The 19,577-nt window shown below is 40.1% G+C and overlaps 1 protein-coding gene across 1 annotated transcript in view; it reads right to left on the minus strand.

Moving 5' to 3' along the window:
* LOC112219468 (calcium-binding protein 7) overlaps positions 1-17,941 on the minus strand; it is a 28,976-nt gene extending 11,035 nt beyond the window's left edge. The window contains exon 1 of the mRNA XM_024380732.2: positions 16,764-17,941. Coding sequence (XP_024236500.1) covers positions 16,764-16,878 — 115 coding nt within the window. The 5' untranslated portion in view covers positions 16,879-17,941. The remainder of the gene's footprint in view (positions 1-16,763) is intronic.
* Positions 17,942-19,577: the final 1,636 nt, after the last annotated feature.

The raw sequence follows: 19,577 nt of genomic DNA on the forward strand, positions 1-19,577 counted from the left end.
ACTCTATCTGAGAAGTAGTTGGTGAACCAGGCGAGGCAATTATGCATACATCAAATAAAATAAAATAAAATAAAATAAAATGTATTTATAAAGCCCTTCTTACATCAGCTGATATCTCAAAGTACTGTACAGAAACCCAGCCTAAAACCCCAAACAGCAAGCAATGCAGGTATAGAAGTACGGTGTAGAAGGTGTAGAAGCATACATTCATATCAGATTTCAACACACCAAACTTCAACAATACTGTGCTCAAATGAGGTATACAAATTAAATCAAAACGCTATACTAAATCTGTACACAATCCATGCAAATTGTGCATAGGCTGTTTTCCCTCAACTTGTGCCAATTTAAATCCACATTTGTTGGCAAACAAGCCTTCTAGTGCAAAATAGGTTTTAAATATTGCAGTTACTTAATTTAACAAGACTCAACGGGTTTGAAAACGACTAACTGCAAAGTGGAGCATGTGTTTTGAGGAACTGGATTCTATATTCCCCTGCTGAATGTATAATCCAGGTTATTTAGACAGTAGCCCAATTGTACGTTTACTGTGAAACAATGAGCAACTGAGGGGCCATAGGCCATTTATATTTAGTGAGCTGAGACAAAGTCCGAAGGATTCGGCTTGTGGGATCAATCATCAAATACCTCCACAGCATCCACTATAAAACATGCATGGGGTCTGATTTACAATATAGTGAAGTAATTAGACACCACAAACTCAGTTCCATTTGACAGGAGAATGGTAATAGTAATAGTAATAGCATGAAAACAAATTAGTCGAGACTCCCATCACTTTAGTTGTGATGAATACCTTGAGCACTTGCATTCATGTGTTAACCTTCCGTTAAATGTTTGCAATTGATAAAAGGCATATCGGAACCTATTTTGTGTACTGAGGACTGAAAAGAAATGTGTCTGTGTGTCCCTAACCATAGGCAGAGCGCCAACTATTCTGCGGACAGGGTCAGACTGACCTTACTGCTCTGGGACACAACAGCAGGATCAAGACAAATCACACGTTACAATTACAGTGAGTGCTTTTATAGCAAACTGTTATCCTTCCCAGAAAGCACATCAAAGGAAAACTATGATTAATGATTTTTATAATAGTCAAATCAATGAGTAAGTTGTTTTGATAGCTATTGTTCAGTTTTCACATCCTATGTACGATGGAGATTAATATGCCATTGCCAAGGTTATCTTTTTCCGTACACTCTTAGAAAGAAAGGGACTATCTACAACCTAAAATGGTTCTTTTTGGAACACTAGAACACTTTTTGGTTTCAGGTGTAACCGGTGTGAAATGGCTAGCTAGTTAGTGGGGTGCGCGATAATAGCGTTTCAATTGGTTACGTCACTCGCTCTGAGGCCTTTAAGTAGTTGTTTCCCTTGCTCTCCAAGGGCTGTGGATTTTGTGGAGCGATAGGTAACAATGCTTTGAGGGTGTCAGTTGTTGATGTATGCAGAGGGTTGCTGGTTCGAATCAAGGTAGTGGTGAGGAGAGAGATGGAAGCAAACTGTTACACAGGTAGAGCCCTTTTGGGTCTGGGTAGAAGTCTTTTGGGTTCCATGTAAAACCCTTCCACAGAGAATTCTTCATGAAACCCTAAAGAGTTCTACCTGGAACCAAAAAGGGTTCTACCTGGAACCAAAAATAGTTCAACCTGAGCCTGAACCCTTTTTGGTTCCAGGTAGAACTCCTTTGGGTTCGATGTAAAACCCTTTCCACAGAGAATTCTACATGAAACCCCAAAAAGTTCTACCTGGAACTAAAAACAGTTCCACCTGGAACCAAAAAGGGTTATTCTATGGGGACAGCCGAGTGTACCAAGTAGTTTTATGGATTTCTCTACTCTTGGCTGTATAAGGAAGGTTGATACAAATACCAGGGCCTCATTGTAATAAACAGTTTGTGATAATAATGAGGTTTTCACCACATACAATGATAGAGATAGGCGGTTAAAACAATAAAAGGAGTGGCTCAATAGCTTGCGTTGACAGTCCTTTGCCAATAAAATCATTGTTTAGTGTGTTCTCTTGGAAGCAGACAGCTAGGCTGATGTTTGTTTATTTTTCATCCCCCTCCTTGTGTGGCTCTGTTTGTTGGCTCTGTTTGATCTGCTGTCAGGTTATCACCTTTGTCTTTCCTTCATCATCTCACTGAAAGAGAGATTCCTCCCCCCTCCTCTTCCTCCCTCACAAGTCTCGCATAACCCTATTTGGGATTTCAAGTCTTTGCATCAGTCAGACTGACATCCCATGAGCTCTGACAGAGAGATGGGGTCACATCGCCCTGGCCATCAGACATCATTCAGCCCTGCTCAATGCCTCACAACAATAATAGCAACCAATGTCCTACTTCCACCTGACCAATGGGTGTGATTGAACAATTGTCTCATAGCTCATATAGTGCCACCTCTTGTTGTCTTTTACTGTTGAGATATGATGCCATCAGAATGACAAATGCAACACCCCTTGGAGTGTTGTGGCTGTAGAGACAGTCACCAGTGACTGACTGTTATGTGGGCAGCAATAAATCACTTATTTTTGTTTGTACTTCTTTACTATTTCAGCACAGCCCCACTGATCTACACATATCGTGATATGTTCATTGACAAATACTGAATATAAAGGTATGATTTTGCTAGCCAGTGACCTTGGCTCTTTGTCAGATATGATTAGGAATGAGTTATTAATGAGTGAGAGAGGTTGAGGGTCATAGATTCTTGACTAGGACCACCTTCTTGGAAAATGAGTTTGTAATTTTGATTTGTCTTAGTTCTTCATTAAATGTCAAGGGTATGGCCACCGCATTGGTCCTGTTCCAAGAAGAGTTACACTTGAACGCCTTTTAGGTTCCTTGGCATATCCTGATTTAATTTCAAATGTAATTTTTTGCAAAGTTAGTTCCAAAGTTAGCTTAAGCTGTAGAGGTATTGAGTTAAAGTCATGGTCTGTTGCTTCAAGAATGTAAAATGACAAAGTCTAGCTTGCTGCCTGCGCCTGTCAATTTTTTTCAAAGTCATTGCACAGCTGCAGATCATTGACTGGAGTTGAAGTCTCATGTCGTCTACAATTATTAATGCTCACAGTACAAGACTGATCTTTGGAATTGCTGACATTCCTGAGCAGTGACAGCACTATGAATACGCACCAAACCACATTCCATTATTGTAGAATTCATTTTTCATTTACATTCTAAGTCAATTCCTCCATTTCCACCTGGAAGTCACTTAAAAAAAGATTCCAATCTAGATGTGTATTAAAATCTCCTCGATCAATCTGCTCTTTATTGAATAGAGCAGAAATAAAACATTTCTGGTGTAGCAAGCCCAGAAAGGGAATCTCGACAGGGGTCTGTCTGCGCCGTTCCCCTTGAAAAACAAGATAACCTCTGAGCCTGAGCTCTAGTCTTCCCCAGTGCCTCAGGACCATTGGTTCTCTCTCTAAGGAGGACAGTTTTTTCTGCTCATCTGTCTCACTCGGCTTGTAGCTCTTGTATGGGTGATATAGCTGTATTCTGCACTGTCCCTAATGCTTTCCCAACTGATGACTAACGACAATGAAACCAAAATGGAAAAAAAATAGCTAGACTGTGTGGAGCCAACTGACTGATAATGGTGTTTATATGGTCGTCAAATATTTAAAAGCCTCTTTGGTTGTGCATACATCTATCAAAGATTAAATTACTTTATTCACAGCCATCTCACTGTATTTGCTGAAGCTGGTGTTAGATATATATTTTTATAGAGACCTCCCACTGTGCACAAGCTGGTTGAATCAACATTTTTCAACATAGTTTGTCAAGTATTGTGACGTGTAATCTACATGAAAAATACATAGGATTTGTAAAAAGTAATCAATTGTTGTTTTTGAGGGTGACATTTCATCATGGCAACCACATTTCAACACAGACATACTTTATATAGAATATGTTTGTCACACCCTGATTTGTTGCACTTGTCCTTGTGCTTGTCTCCACCCCCTCAGGTGTCGCCCATTTTCCCCATTATCCCCTGGGTACTTATACCTGTGTTCTCTGTTTGTCTGTTGCCAGTTTGTTTTGTTTCGTCAAGACTACCAGGCTTTTTACCTCTGTTCCTAATTATTGATTGTTCCTGGTTTTCCCGGTTTTGACCTTTTCTGCCCGCCCTGACCCTGAGCCTGCCTGACGTCCTGTACCTTTGCCCCACTACTCTGGATTACCGACCCCTGCCTGCCTTGACCTGTCATTTGCCTACCCCTGTTGCTGTAATAAACATTGTTACTTCAACACAGTCTGCATTTGGGTCTTACCTGAAACGTGATAATGTTTAATTATTTGTACCTTTAAAATAACATCAGATCTTCAACTTTACATCCACTATGAAAAAATATATATTTAAATAGGCTGGGTGGGCAGCACCTTCTACTGGAGAATTGATCTACAGTGCCTTGCAAAAGTATTCACCCCACTTGGCATTTTTCCTATTTTGTTGCATTTCAACCTGTAATTTAAATGTAGACTTATTTGGATTACATGTAATGGACATACACAAAATAATCAAAATTGGGGAAGTGACATGAATTTTTTTTTTTTTTTAATTTTTTAAATTTTTTAATTGAGAAGTGGTGCACACATGTATTCACCCAATTTGCTATGAAACCTACCTAAATAAGATCTGGTGCAACCAATTACCTTCAAAAGTCATATAATTAGTTAAATAAATATATGATCTGTCACATGATCTCAGTACATACAGTGGGGCAAAAAAAGTATTTAGTCAGCCACCAATTGTGCAAGTTCTCCCACTTAAAAAGATGAGAGAGGCCTGTAATTTTCATCATAGGTACACTTCAACTATGACAGACAAAATGAGAAAAAAAATCCAGAAAATCACATTGTAGGATTTTTAATGAATTTATTTGCAAATTATGGTGGAAAATAAGTATTTGGTCAATAACAAAAGTTTATCTCAATACTTGGTTATATACCCTTTGTTGGCAATGACAGAGGTCAAATGTTTTCTGTAAGTCTTCACAAGGTTTTCACACACTGTTGCTGGTATTTTGGCCGGTATGATCTCCTCTAGAGCAGTGATGGTTTGGGGCTGTTGCTGGGCAACACAGACTTTCAACTCCCTCCAAAGATTTTCTATGGGGTTGAGATCTGGAGACTGGCTAGGCCACTACAGGACCTTGAAATGCTTCTTACGAAGCCACTCCTTCATTGCCCGGGCGGTGTGTTTGGAATCATTGTCATGCTGAAAGACCCAGCCACATTTCATATTCAATGCCCTTGCTGATGGAAGGAGGTTTTCACTCAAAATCTCACGAACATGGCCCCATTCATTCTTTCCTTCACACGGATCAGTCGTCCTGGTCCCTTTTCAGAAAAACAGCCCCAAAGCATGATGTTTCCACCCCCATGCTTCACAGTAGGTATGGTGTTCTTTGGATGCAACTCAGCATTCTTTGCCCTCCAAACACGACGAGTTGAGTTTTGACCAAAAAGTTATATTTTGGTTTCATCTGACCATATGATTTAAGCAGGGGGACACGTCTGGCACTGCAGGATTTGAGTCCCTGGCGGCGTAGTGTGTTACTGATGGTAGGCTTTGTTACTATGGTCCCAGCTCTCTGCAGGTCATTCACTAGGTCCCCCCGTGTGGTTCTGGGATTTTTGCTCACCGTTCTTGTGATCATTTTGACCCCACGGGGTGAGATCTTGCGTGGAGCCCCAGATCGAGGGAGATTATCAGTGGTCTTATATGTCTTCCATTTCCTAATAATTGCTCCCACAGTTGATTTCTTCAAACCAAGCTGCTTACCTATTACAAATTCAGTCTTCCCAGCCTGGTGCAGGTCTACACTTTTGTTTCTGGTGTCCTTTGACAGCTCTTTGGTCTTGGCCATAGTGGAGTTTGGAGTGTGACTGTTTGAGGTTGTTGACAGGTGTCTTTTATACTGATAACAAGTTCAAACAGGTGCCATTAATACAGGTAACGAGTGGAGGACAGAGGAGCCTCTTAAAGAAGAAGTTACAGGTCTGTGAGAGCCAGAAATCTTGCTTGTTTGTAGGTGAACAAATACTTATTTTCCACCATAATTTGCAAATAAATTAATGAACAATCCTACAATGTGATTTTCTGGATTTTTTCTAATTTTGTCTGTCATAGTTGAAGTGTACCTATGATGAAAATTACAGGCCTCTCTCATCTTTTTAAGTGGGAGAACTTGCACAATTGATGGCTGACTAAATACATTTTTGCCCCACTGTATACACCTGTTCTGAAAGGCCCCAGAGCCTGCAACACCACTAAGCAAGGGGCACCACCAAGCAAGCAGCACCATGAAGACCAAGGAGCACTCCAAACAGGTCAGGGACAAAGTTGTGGAGAAGTACAGATCAGGGTTGGGTTATTAAAAATATCCGAAACTTTGACCATCCCACGGAGCCCCATTATTAAAACTTAGAAAAAATATGTCACCACAACAAACCTGCCAAGAGAAGGCCGCCCACCAAAACTCACGGACCAGGTAAGGAGGGCATTAATTAGAGAGGCAACAAAGAGACCAAAGATAAAACTGAGGGAGCTGCAAAGCTCCACAGCTGAGATTGGAGTATCTGTCCATAGGACCACTTTAAGCTGTACACTCCACAGAGCTGGGCTTTACGGAAGTGTGGCCAGAAAAAAGCCACTGCTTAAAGAAAAAAATAAGCAAACACGTTTGGTGTTCACCAAAAGGCATGTGGGAGTCTCCCCAAACATATGTAAGAAGGTACTCTGGTTAGATGAGACTGAAATGGCTTTTTTGGCCATCAAGGAAAACGCTATGTCTAGCGCAAACCCATCACCTCGCATCACCCCGAGAACACCATCCCCAAGGTGAAGCATGGTGGTGGCAGCATCATGCTGTGGGGGTGTTTTTATCGACAGGGACTGGGAAACTGGTCAGAATTGAAGGAATTATGGATGGCACTAAATACAGGGAAATTCTTGAGGGAAAACTGTTTCAGTCTTCAAGAGATTTGAGACTGGGACAGAGGTTCACCTTCCAGCAGGACAATGACCCTAAGCATATTGCTAAAACAACACTTGAGTGTTTTAAGGGGAAACATTTAAATGTCTTGGAATGGCCTAGTCAAAACCCAGACTTCAATCCAATTGAGAATCTGTGGTGTGACTTAAAGATTGCTGTACATCAGCGGAACCCATCCAACTTGAAGGAGCTTGAGCAGTTCTGCCTTGAAGAATGGGCAAAAATCCCTGTGGCTAGATGTGCCAAGCATATAGAGACACACCCCAAGAGACTTGCAGCTGTAATTGCTGCGGGCTGAATAGTTATGCACACTCAAGTTTTCTGTTTTTTTGTCTTATTTGGTGTTTGTTTCACAATAAATAAATTAAAAATGCTTTTTCAAAGTCGTAGGCATGTTGTGTAAATCAAATGATACAAACCCCCCCAAAAATATTTTTTAATTCCATGTTGTAAGGCAACAAAATAGGAAAAATGCCCAGGGGGTGAATACTTTCACAAGCCACTATATCTACAGCTACCATTTAGTCTCCCATCCAGGGTTTTATCCAAGAACAGCCTTGCTTATTTGTCACTGTCTATTACCAATGTGCTATTGTGAGAATAATTGTTGAGAGATCTCCACTCCAACTAAATAGATTCACTGTTGCTATCAAAGTCATTCCAAAGGGTAGATTTAACATAATAAATTAAATGTGACCGACCATACTTTCTCACTCATACAGTATATCATCAATGATGCTGTTTAGGCTTATAATAGCAATTGCAGTCATCCACAGCTATTCAGCTAAATTCAACCCAGAATTCACAAAAAAATAGACAATAAAATAGGCCTAGGGTTTCAAGCTCTGGTTGATTTCAGATTAAAATAAAAGTTAAGGAATGGGATTAAGCCAGTGACTCAGATGGAACTATCCAAGCAGTAGATACATCTCCTTTAAATGTTGATATTTGGTTGAGTTATCAAACAAACACAATTCAATCCTACTTTTGTAATACAGTAAATAGCCTAAAGTTAAGGCTATCTTGCAAACTAATTTAACATTCAACCTTAAAATGAGTAACACATCCATGGCCACATTTTGAGGTTACTGTAACTTAAAATGTCTTACGTAATCTTATAAAGTGTGTGAGTAAGGGCCTTAATACAGCTGTGTGCATGTTTAAGATACCATGCATTGGTCATCACAGCGCTGAAGAGATTTTCACAATTGCTGTAATAATCTGCCCAGAATCTCGAACGGCATTGATCACTTGGACCATGTAAACTTTGAATGTAATCTCAACTGCAATCCAGGTCATTTGGTTCTGATATTAGATTAAGCACAGTGATAACAGAATCTGTTGTATAATTAAACAAAATAGCTGACATTGTTTTCCCATTTGAACTTCACTGTGCTTTTAATTTGTTGAAAGTGCAGTGATTGACATTTGGGTTACAACTAACCTAAAAACAAGACATTGTTTTTCCATTGGAATTTGGTTGTGCTTTTAGATGGTTGAAAACATAGTGACAACACATTGGTAATTCAACTAACTTTTGGCTGTCTTTCTGAGTGGGTGAATATAGGTTGTAATCTCATTGAATAACGTCTCAACTAAATATTACCCAATTATCAATGTTGAAATGACATGGTGTGCCCAGTGGGCTGCTCATCCATTTCATGAGACTTCTCTATCATTCAACAGGATTTTCTTTTTATGATAATACAGCTGAACTCGCACTGTGACATTGGTTCTGCATTCAGTGAGACTGCATCTATAAGAGAGAGAGAGAAGAGCCCTCCTCTTCAAATAGCTTACTGTAAGCCTAGAGCGCGTCAACAAATGATCACAATCTCCATTCCATCTCTGTTATGACTAATCCCGGGTTATCTCGTCAGGTTTACAGATACTACAAGAGACTGAGCTTCTTCTGATGTGCCATGGGAATTGCAGTACAAGCTGTCTGCTGAGATATAGCAGAGCTGAGCTCTTCACAGTGGTGGTGAGGTAAGGTGAGGAAACCACCTCATAGTTCGCAGTATTCTGGCACCCTGCAAATGAGAGGAAAAGCCTCAATGGTACTAATTTAAACTGCTGGTGAGTCCATTGGGACACTACTGCTTACCATATGTCAACATTTGGCATAGGATTCCCCATTCTGGGAATTACCCAGCTACATACAGTAAGTGATCAGGGTAACAGCGTTTGATGAGAACAACACTATATACTACAGTGTTATAGTTTGTTCAAACAATGCCATGCCATTTTGTTCTATAGCACTTAGAACAGTTTGTAAATCTTGCTCAATATAGTGCTGATGATTCTTTCTATTACAGATGGAAGATCTTAATTTGATCACTCTTTTGTTGCTGAGAGTTTTCCTGCAGATGAGCTTCGTTATTTACATAAATTCACTAACACATGGTTATATTAACAGTTTCACACTTTTCATGTAGCCTCATTTTGACCAGCTAATAGTTTAACCACCGATCAAGCAACATTATGGACTAAATGTTCAAATCCTGTTGCTGCAGGATTATTTTGCTGTGACAATACTGGTTAAATTAAGATCCTACACCTGTATGTACGCACTCTATTATATCCTGATTAGAGTCCAGTGTGTTTCAACTGTGTGTTTGGTACTGTGCGGGAATCAGCTGATGGGGGACTAGAGGTTTGTGGGTCTCTGTCAAATGTTAACATTGTATCAAATATAATAGTAGATTAATCGATTTGCAGGTTTACAGATAGTAGAGACGGAAGCCTCCCTCTCCTTTATATGAGGTGCTTACTGCAACCTCTTCCCATTTGTAACCATGCATGAAGCTTTTGCATACAAAGTGGAAAGTGATCTGAGCCCTACTCCAATGCCTGGTGTCTGGGGGATTCTCTGACATGCTGTGATCTATAAATAAGGTTTGCAGGCTCCGTCAGTTGTGCGTTGACAAACAGGAAGAGGGGTGGGGAGAGACCGAGACCTGGGTCCTCATTCTAAGGAAGTCAGTGCTGTGTGGGCGAACCACCAGTCTTATCTAGCTCGGCAGACATGTTCAAGTGCCACAACTGGCAGTTAAAAACACTTTCCTGACTATGCAATAGTTGTCGAGGTACACTTGAATTAACTGTGCAGCCTGATTATTTTGAGGAGTTGACTCTTGTTTGTAGGGACTAGGGATTGGGGAGAATAATAAAAAATTGCCATTCTCTTAAATCCCTATTCCCGTTTGTTTTCACTGATGTTGAATATAGGTGCACCTCCCCACTACATATTTAAAAATGTATTTTCATTTTTAAATGCATTATTTTGGTAAATGTTTTTTTTGTCATATAACAACTATAATAATTGTAATTTTGGTGAGAAAATGTAAATGTCACAATTATCATATTAATAACACATTGCTGTGTTATCTTCAAGGAGCACGCAGGTTTTCATATTGGAACTTGCACAGTGCAGTATTACAGTGTAATCAGTCACAGCAGCCAGCCAGCCACCCAGCCAAAATCACAAGCCAATTATTTCAGGAAAAAAAGACAATTGGCTCCTGTGCAAATTTTATCAAGCCTTTCCCCTCATAATCAGCCTTTCCTTTTTCCACCTCCCTGTCTGAATTTGGACAGCTCACTGTGCTTGTTACATTGGATGATCCTCAATGAGTAAACAGCAGTCAAATTGCTTCCTCAATAAGTTAATGATTTGCTGCAAAGCTCTGCCTGCTGCACTGTCCTTTGGCTGGCACTCCACCTGCAACATATGGCATCTTGGGCATTTTTGTTTTGATCTAATTCTATGAGTTGGGCCCCGTCATGGTTGGTCTTTTGATTAGAGTCTCAGTCCCCCAACAGCTAGTTTTTTCTCCATGCCAAATAAGTTGCTCAAAGCAACGATGGAATTTTAGGGCGAGACAGCTTGGCCAGATCTGGGGCCAGGGCGACCAACTAACAGCAGAAATAGGAATTTCATTATTCTTTGTGAAAGACTCAGCCATATCTGATCTGACTGTCATCTCTATTTTACTTCTTGTTGAATTTGCTCCAAAAACACTATCCTTTAAACAGATTTTGTTTGGGGTGTTACAACAACAAAATCTCCACTCTCAACTTTCATGAAATGTATGAAAACACATTCTATTTCATGCAGGGCCTCGTTTGTGCCCGAGGCCATCCGCATGGTTAATAGGAACATTAAGGAAGTCTGATGGTGTAACGGTTTTCTAGGTGTGAAGGAGAGTAGGACAAAATGCAGCGTGTAGATTGCGATCCATGTTTAATGAATGAACGTAAACCACGAATCAATAACAAACACTACAAAACAAAGAACTTAACGAAAACCGAAACAGCCTATACTTGTATAAACTAACACTGAGACAGGAACAACGACACATAGGACAATCACCCACGACAAACTCAAAGAATATGGCTGCCTAAATATGGTTCCCAATCAGAGACAACGATAAACACCTGCCTCTGATTGAGAACCACTCCAGACAGCCATAGCCTTTGCTAGATAACCCCACTAGCTACAATCCCAATACATACACACCAAAACCCCAAGACAAAACACACCACAATACAAAAACCCCATGCCACACCCTGGCCTGACCCAATACATGAAGAAAAACACAAAATACTTAGACCAGGGCGTGACAGATGGACTATTCTATAGATAGTTTAGCCCTACAATTAATTAAGAACTGTGAATACCATTAACTTTAAGTTTCTTAAATTGCACTATGCACCCTGAACTGATGCCTTAATAAGGGTTTCTATTTATTTTTTACACTGTCAGTGTGTGTTTGTCCTGTCTGAAGCACCATGTCAGCCCGGAAGGAATTGCCCCTTGGGGAATAATAAAGTTGTGTTGTGTTGTATTGTATGTGTATCTCATCATTGCTAGAACCATCAAACTGCCCTTTCAGACAGGAAGAATGCTACTATATTCAGGCAGAGTTTTGTTTTTTTACCCAATGCCAGACAGAGGATCTCTTAAATGATCCCTCTGCTGAGATGCAGCTGGACATCAAAGGCCAGGGAGATTTTGTTACCATGTGAACTTTAGAATCTGTCTTTTTAAAATGAAAACATCTCCTATGAATTTAACTACACAGCCCATTCTTCCTGGAGTAGTAAATGAATAATAGTCTCGAATTGTGATATATGATTAATCTCGTAACCCAGGACCAAATCTATTGTGGAAGACTAGGTTCTATATTACCCAAACCCATAGGTTCTCTATGGTTTGCAACCTCTGTCGACAGAACTAACGTGAACTAGAACAATAATGCATCAATGTCAATCAATCCCTAACTAAAGATTTGTATTATACTGTTGATTGTTTTAATATCTATGTATTTAGTTCACAAATCTCCACTGTGAGCCACTTGTTTTCAGAATTCACCATGCAGCTTTTTTCATTATCATCTGGTGCTTCCAGGTAGCATTCACTCCTCCCTGCCCCATGTCACATTCTGCTGTCAATCATCAATGACCTTCAGAAAAGCAGCCAATGTCATGAATATATTCACTTCTTATTGGCTGCAGTGAGTCACACACATCATCATCAGCAGTCATCACAGATTGTGAGTTCCAATGCCATACCATGCAACACATACGGACTGAAAGGCACAATGTCCTCTACAAAAGGGTCACGTCCCGCTGGATTGTACTTTAACGACTGTTCTTTTCTTAAAGTCTGAAAAAGTTAATAATTGCCAAGTGTTTTTTTTCTTCCATTTGAATTGTAAGTACTTTGTTCTCTATGATTCAGATCTGGAAAAGACAGGCATACATACACAGGTTATATTCTGGAGTGTCGGCTCATCTTTGCTACTTTATGTTCTCTCAGGAAATGCCGGTGTAATTATTTGTTTTTTTTATCCTGCTACACAGTTACACTTGGTGATATCATCTGTCTCCTGATTTTTACTCTATATGTCCCTTCCCTGCAGCACCAATGCATTAATTATAAGTCATAACTTTAATTGAATTAGCTCAGAAACGTTATTAGAGTAGGCAGATAGATACACTCTGTGGATGCTGGGTGGCCTCCAAAGGAAATACTGTAACTTGGAGTGGGAAATAGACAGGGGCTTCAATAAATAATGTGTTTATCTGATTAATGGAGTTAATTGAGTGATTGCTGTTGAAATATATAATATCTGTAACATACACATGCTTACTCACAGGCAGTCTGAATCAATAATGTTTTGCAAGATACAGAAGATTGATCAAATCATTAATATTGAGTGAGAGATATTCCATTTACTGCTAGACATAAACAAAGATTTGGAAGATGTGGGTCCAACAAGTTTTCTGTGAAACAGGAGTGTATAGAGTCACTATAAGTATAATTATGTGGGTGTTCTTGAATTGCGGTGGCATTTGGGTCCTTTGCCTTTGCAACCATGAAGAACACATTAAAATGACAAATAGTTACACATCATTCAGAGTTGCAAAGGTTTGGGAACCTTCTGGTAAATTTCCGGAATTTTTCAAGAATTTTTCCATGTGAAGTTAAGCCTGGGAATTTTGCTTAAATTCATCAAAAAAGTTAGCTTATAACAGTGAACCTTTTTTGTGGGATACACGTAAGCCAATTCTAGGTCTTATGATATATTTTGGTTAAACTATCCCCAATTCAATGGAATTGCAACTCTCTGCATGTGCAGTGCACTCTTACATCACATGTGCAGTGCACTCTTCCATCATATGTACAGCTGATTCTCAGGTGTACATGTAAGAGACATTTGAGAACATTTCACTGCAGCTAATGTAGAAGGAAAACCTGTGTACATTTGCAAATATTGTGCCAGATCATATGTGAAGAATGCAACAAAGATGCAGCAACATCTGGCCAAGTGCATAAAGTTCCCTCAGCGCTCACAACAAGCAACCTCTGACAAAGTCCCTCTACTTCTATTCGAGGTGAAAATGATGAATCAGACACCTTATCGATAGCAACAGCTCATGGTCCTCCTGGAATCAGAAGTTTTTTTGACTCAATGGAGTAACGTAGTCAGAGAAATGCTGATTAATGTCTTGCTCGAACTGTGTATGCAACTGGTTCACCGCTGATGCTCACATGCAATGCTTATTGGAAGAGATTTCTGAATGTCCTTCACTCAGCATACACCCCTCCAACCAAACATGCTTTATCTACTAATTTGCTGGATGCAGAGTTTAACAGAGTTCAAGTGAAGGTCAAGCAAATCATAGCGAAAGCAGACTGTATTGCTGTCATCGCTAATTAACTACATCATCTCCAACCCTCAACTAGTGTTCTACAAAAGCACAGACACAAGGGACAACGGACACACTGGTCTCTACATTGCACATGAGCTGAAGGCAGTCATCAATGACCTTGGACCATAGAAGCTATTTGCACTGGTGACAGACAATGCTGCGAACATGAAGGCTGCTTGGTCTAAAGTGGAGGAGTCGTACCCTCACATCACACCCATTGGCTGTGCTGCTCATGCATTGAATATGCTCCTTATGGACATCATGGCACTGAAAACAATGGATACACTATACAAGAGAGCCAATGAAATGGTTAGGTATGTGAAGGGTCATCAAGTTATAGCAGCAATCTACCTCACCAAGCAAAGTGAGAAGAATAAGAGCACCACATTGAAGGTGCCCAACAACACCCGTTGGGGTGGTGTTGTCATCATGTTTGACAGTCTCCTGGAGGGGAAGGAGTCTCTCCAAGAAATGGCTATATCACAGTCTGCCGATATGGACAGCCCCACCAAGAGTATCCTCCTGGATGATGTATTTTGAGAGAGAGTGGTAAGCAGCCTGAAACTCCTGAAACGTATAGCAGTAGCCATTGCACTGTTTGAGGGAGACAATGCCATCCTGTCTGATGTTAAGACTCTGCTTGCAGATGTAAGAGAATAAATCCCTACTGCCCTGCCCACTTCAATGTTGCTCCAAGCAGAGGAAACTGCAGCTCTGAAATACATCAAAAAGCGTGAAGACTTCTGTCTGGAGCCCATACACGCCGCAGCAGACATGTTGGACCAAGTATGCTGGCAAGAGCATCCTGTCTGGTGCAGAGATCAACAAGGCCTATGGTGTCATCACTACCATTTCTCGCCACCTTGGCCTGGATGAGGGCAAGGTTCTTGGCAGTCTGGTGAAGTACACTTCCAAGCAAGGACTTTGGGATTTTTTACATTTCTATCGGAGGAATTGAATCATTTGCAATTATGTCTACTTATGATAAGGTAAAAGGTTTATGTTTATGTCTCCATATGATATGGTAAATATATCCAATGCAAAAACATCTACATTTAAATGGTATTAATATTAATTTGCATATATTTCCATTAATTCCCATATATTCCTGTTAATTCCCAAGGAAAGATTCCACCTCTGAATATTCCCCAAAATGTGCAACCCTACATATCATACATTATTTTATTTGTTATATTGAACAGTGTGTCAATGATAAAACATCATACAAGTTCTTTATATTGCAAAACATTATGTTTATGCATTGTTTAAGGTACTTAGGCTAAGCTAATTGGCTTCTTCCAGTTGTGACATGTTTTGGGGGTTTAGAGATATCTATTATTTTGAATGCTAGAAAGTGAACAAAAGTATGTAATATATTGCATAGAGCAATAAAAACAAAGAAGGCTATTAAAAGTTGTATGTCATTGGTGTTAATGCCTTAAAATTCACTCATTACAAAGATATACAAGGACCATTCAAGCAAATTTCAAACAAATATTGTCTAGCAATATTCAAGGCATACTTTCCATGCCTGAAAGCCTTGGAATAAATAATAGTTCATCATAGCACTCATTCAGATTGGCATGCCTACAGGAAAAAAATATTTAGAAAGGGGTATTCTAAAGGGTTTTTCGGGTGTCCCCATTGAAGAACCCTTTTTTCTTCCAGGTAGAACTCTTTTGAGTTCCATGTAGGGATCTCCAAAATGGTTCTACCTGGAACCTTCAAACGGTTTCTCCGACCTATGGGGACAGCCAAAGAACCGTTTTAGGTTCTAGGTAGAACCTTTTGTTTTATAAATTGTTTTATAATTTTTATTTAACCTTTATTTGACTAGGCAAGCCAGTTAAGAACAAATTCTTATTTACAATGACTGACTACCACGGCAAAACCCGGACGACGCTGGGCCAACTGTGCTCGCCCTATGGGACTCACAATCAAGGCCAATTGTGATAAAGCTTGGAAACGAACCAGGGTTTGTAGCACTGAGATGCAGTGCCTTAGACCGCTGTGCACACATTCTCTTTGGTTTAAATTTCTTTGTAGATGGTAGAACTACATCAAAACAGACTATTAACAACGATTACAAAAATGTTGTGCTAGCTGATGTCTCCCAACCATAAGTAAAATGTATCCACGTAAGTCGCTTTGGATAAAAACGTTTGGTAAATGGCATATGTTTATACCGCAATTTTAACAGCTGGGAACATGTACGTTGTCTTCTAAACAAGTGAATGAGTCAAGACAAGTATGATAGAACATAATAGGGCAATCTGCGTGCATTTAAAGTTGTAATTGCTGCTCTTGTGTGAGACCATTGTGATGTGCTAACATTTAGCCCCGTAGCTGTGGGGTGCTCTCCGGGGCGCTCTCCGGGGTGCTGAACGGTTGAGATCGAGTGACTCATTGCACCGTTAAGGCAAGGGTCATTTTCTTGACCTGGCTGTATCGATCCTCCACATGCAGAATGGATTTAGGCAAGACATGAAACAATAGATATAATAATCATGACTCACCTTCCACCTCATCCTCGGGCAGGTTAATGGGGGTCCGGTATGATAGGATATCTGGAATAGTGCAATTTCCCTTGTACATGAACCTTGTGGTTCGCACTGGCATTCGCACTGGCATTTCTGCGAGGGAAAATCTGTGTCTCGATCTTCATATAGCTCACTGTAGTTTGCTGACCGAAACTTTGCTATAGTCCACTTTGGAGAACAACATTTTGCAACCGGAAAAAAAGATCTCTGTTCAGGTTCTGTCACTTGACCGTTATTGTTTTTTGGTGTAGCCTGTGGAGAAAACAGTGTCGGATTCGAAGCTCGCGAAGTCCCGGACAAAGTGGCAGGTGTCTCTGCTTTTGTCTTCAATGCATGTAATGCCTATACATCAAGAGTGCTTGTGTAGCCTATATGTCACATCAACTTTGCATTACAATTACCGAAGGACACAAGTAGGCCTACTAGATATATTGCTGAAACTTTATTTTTGGTCGTAATTCTATCTATTTTATTGTCTCAAATAAACATAGCAAATATCTTTGTTACATCAAAACCAACTATTTTAATCCGCACATTGCAAGATATTTTATTCCGCATATATGGGAATAAAATAATGATACAAAAATATAAACTACAACGATATATATAAAAAAACGTGTCAACTACCAATCCAATTCGAAAGCAGTTTAAGTCTGCGCTGGCTTTGAAATGCATGTCATTTCATATTTGTTAGACTGAAGACTTCTATTTTCTGTTTGATAGGATTAACATGAACATATATATTTTTTGTTTAAATCCTACAGGTCGTTGTTTTGTACAAGGTATGTATTGCCTTCCGTCTCCTCACACTTTCCTTTTCCGTTTTCTTTATCTTCACTTCTGGAGACCAGTCGATAAAACTGTAAGTAGCCTAACTAATAGCCCCCAAAAGCTTCTACCGGAAGCCTATTGAAGAGATGTTCGTCTGTAACGTTCTCATTGAAAATAAAACAACAAAAAAAAAAACGAAATAACATCAAAACTAAGAACTAGAGTAGTCAAAATATTCAACTGTCAAGGGATTTCCTGGGCGACCCACTGCGTCTTCAGATGGATCTTTGAGGTTGATCCTCCTCGAGCCGTCTGCTCTGCACACTGCGGTCTCATTTTGTTTTTCTCAGTCCTAGCTCCCCAAGCTTTTCTTTCCCCTCCAGTGATGACACCTCCTCCACCTCCCATTTCTAGGTAGACTAAATTATCTAATTGAACACAAAAGTGTCTCTCAAGGTTGACATTGATGACTGACTCGTTTTACTAGTGATGCTTGAACATGATAGTCACTGTATCTTATATTACGGCAAGTATGTTGAATGAATAGATGGACAGTGTAATAGCCTACCCATGGAGATAGAGACATGATGTCGTTTTATATAAGAATATAGTTTTATTTCTAAAGATTTGTATATGATAACACAAATGTGCAAGGGCTGATCCCGAGTTGCAAGAGGTGAACTTCAGTTTGATTTTATTGGAGGACACCTGCTGTGGTAGGAAGGTCAAAGCCGCGCACCGTAATTCAATTTCAGCACCAAGGATAGCGCATTCTAACGTTCATACACTTACCGCACTGCCTCTGCTGCATGTCAGTCTGAAATCGAAGAAACCAAATGACCCTACCATTTCCTTTTGAAGTTCTTCAATATGTTTTCAATGAAGCATCATTTAACAAATCATGCATCACTCAAGTCTGTATCTTTATGCGCTGCTTGTTTGTTGGCTATGTGATAGGATTCTTTACATAGTTGAATGAGAATCCTGTGGTGAGGCCTCTCTATGGTTTCTTTGGCTGTTTTAGTGCTGGTTTGGCTGACAGGTCTATTCCCCTCTGGATGCTGGGGGATTGTCTCTCTCTGCTGCACCTGCGCCCCTCCCTGAGCCTCTGTCTGGGCACTGCATGGGCTCTGACAGCAGCAGGCTTTATGAAAGCTGAATAACAGGCCCCTCTCATTCCAAACCCCTTCACAGTACAATGGATATATGATGGCTCAGACCCTGAGTCATCCTCTCAAACCAAGAAAGACAGGCACAGCTTTTTAGAAGAAGAACAAAACAGTAGGCTACTAGAAATGTCTATAGGAACCCACCTGTTGACCTTAACATCAACATGTGTGCAGTTCATATACTGAACAACAGGTAGCTAGCATTTCTTTGCTGAGATCACCATTCCACAGTTAGTGAGACTATTTTCCCCCACACTGCACAGTACGTGTCTTGTTTACAAAGGCATCCTTGCATATATGGTGAATGAGTACGTCACCTTTAAATATGTATTGATTTTTAATGTCCTGCTAGCCCTGCTAGTATAACATATAAAATAACCTGTTGTTTCATCACTGTGTGGGCACTGCACTGCATGAGTTTGTTTGTGTCTTTTTCTCTGTGCCTGTAAAAGTGCACGTGTGAGAGAGCAGGTTTAGGGCAAAAGGTGCTCCTCAACAGTGTACACATTCTTTGTCCACAGGCGGTATTAAAAGGTCAGACATCTATACAGCGTTTGACGTCCAGACTGCTTTCAGCCAACAGCCAGTATGGGTTCCTCTTTTGTTCTTGTCAAATCTTTAATGGTCTCAGACCATTTTTATAGACCCAGGGGTGACAGGGTCTGTCGATATTAACACATTTCTTTCCTTTGTGCCTTTGCTTGTACTGCACAGGTGAAAAATAACGATTTGTCCCTCTTTGTAACAGTAAACCAATGAAGTAAGATCCCCTAACTTGTCAGTATCAATTTCATTACTGTCATAACTTCTTCAATAGTGTGATGGAGGTCACAGTGAAATGTTGGAGTCA

This window comes from Oncorhynchus tshawytscha, linkage group LG20, assembly GCF_018296145.1.
Source record: "Oncorhynchus tshawytscha isolate Ot180627B linkage group LG20, Otsh_v2.0, whole genome shotgun sequence".
In the NCBI taxonomy this organism is placed as follows: Eukaryota; Metazoa; Chordata; class Actinopteri; order Salmoniformes; family Salmonidae; genus Oncorhynchus; species Oncorhynchus tshawytscha.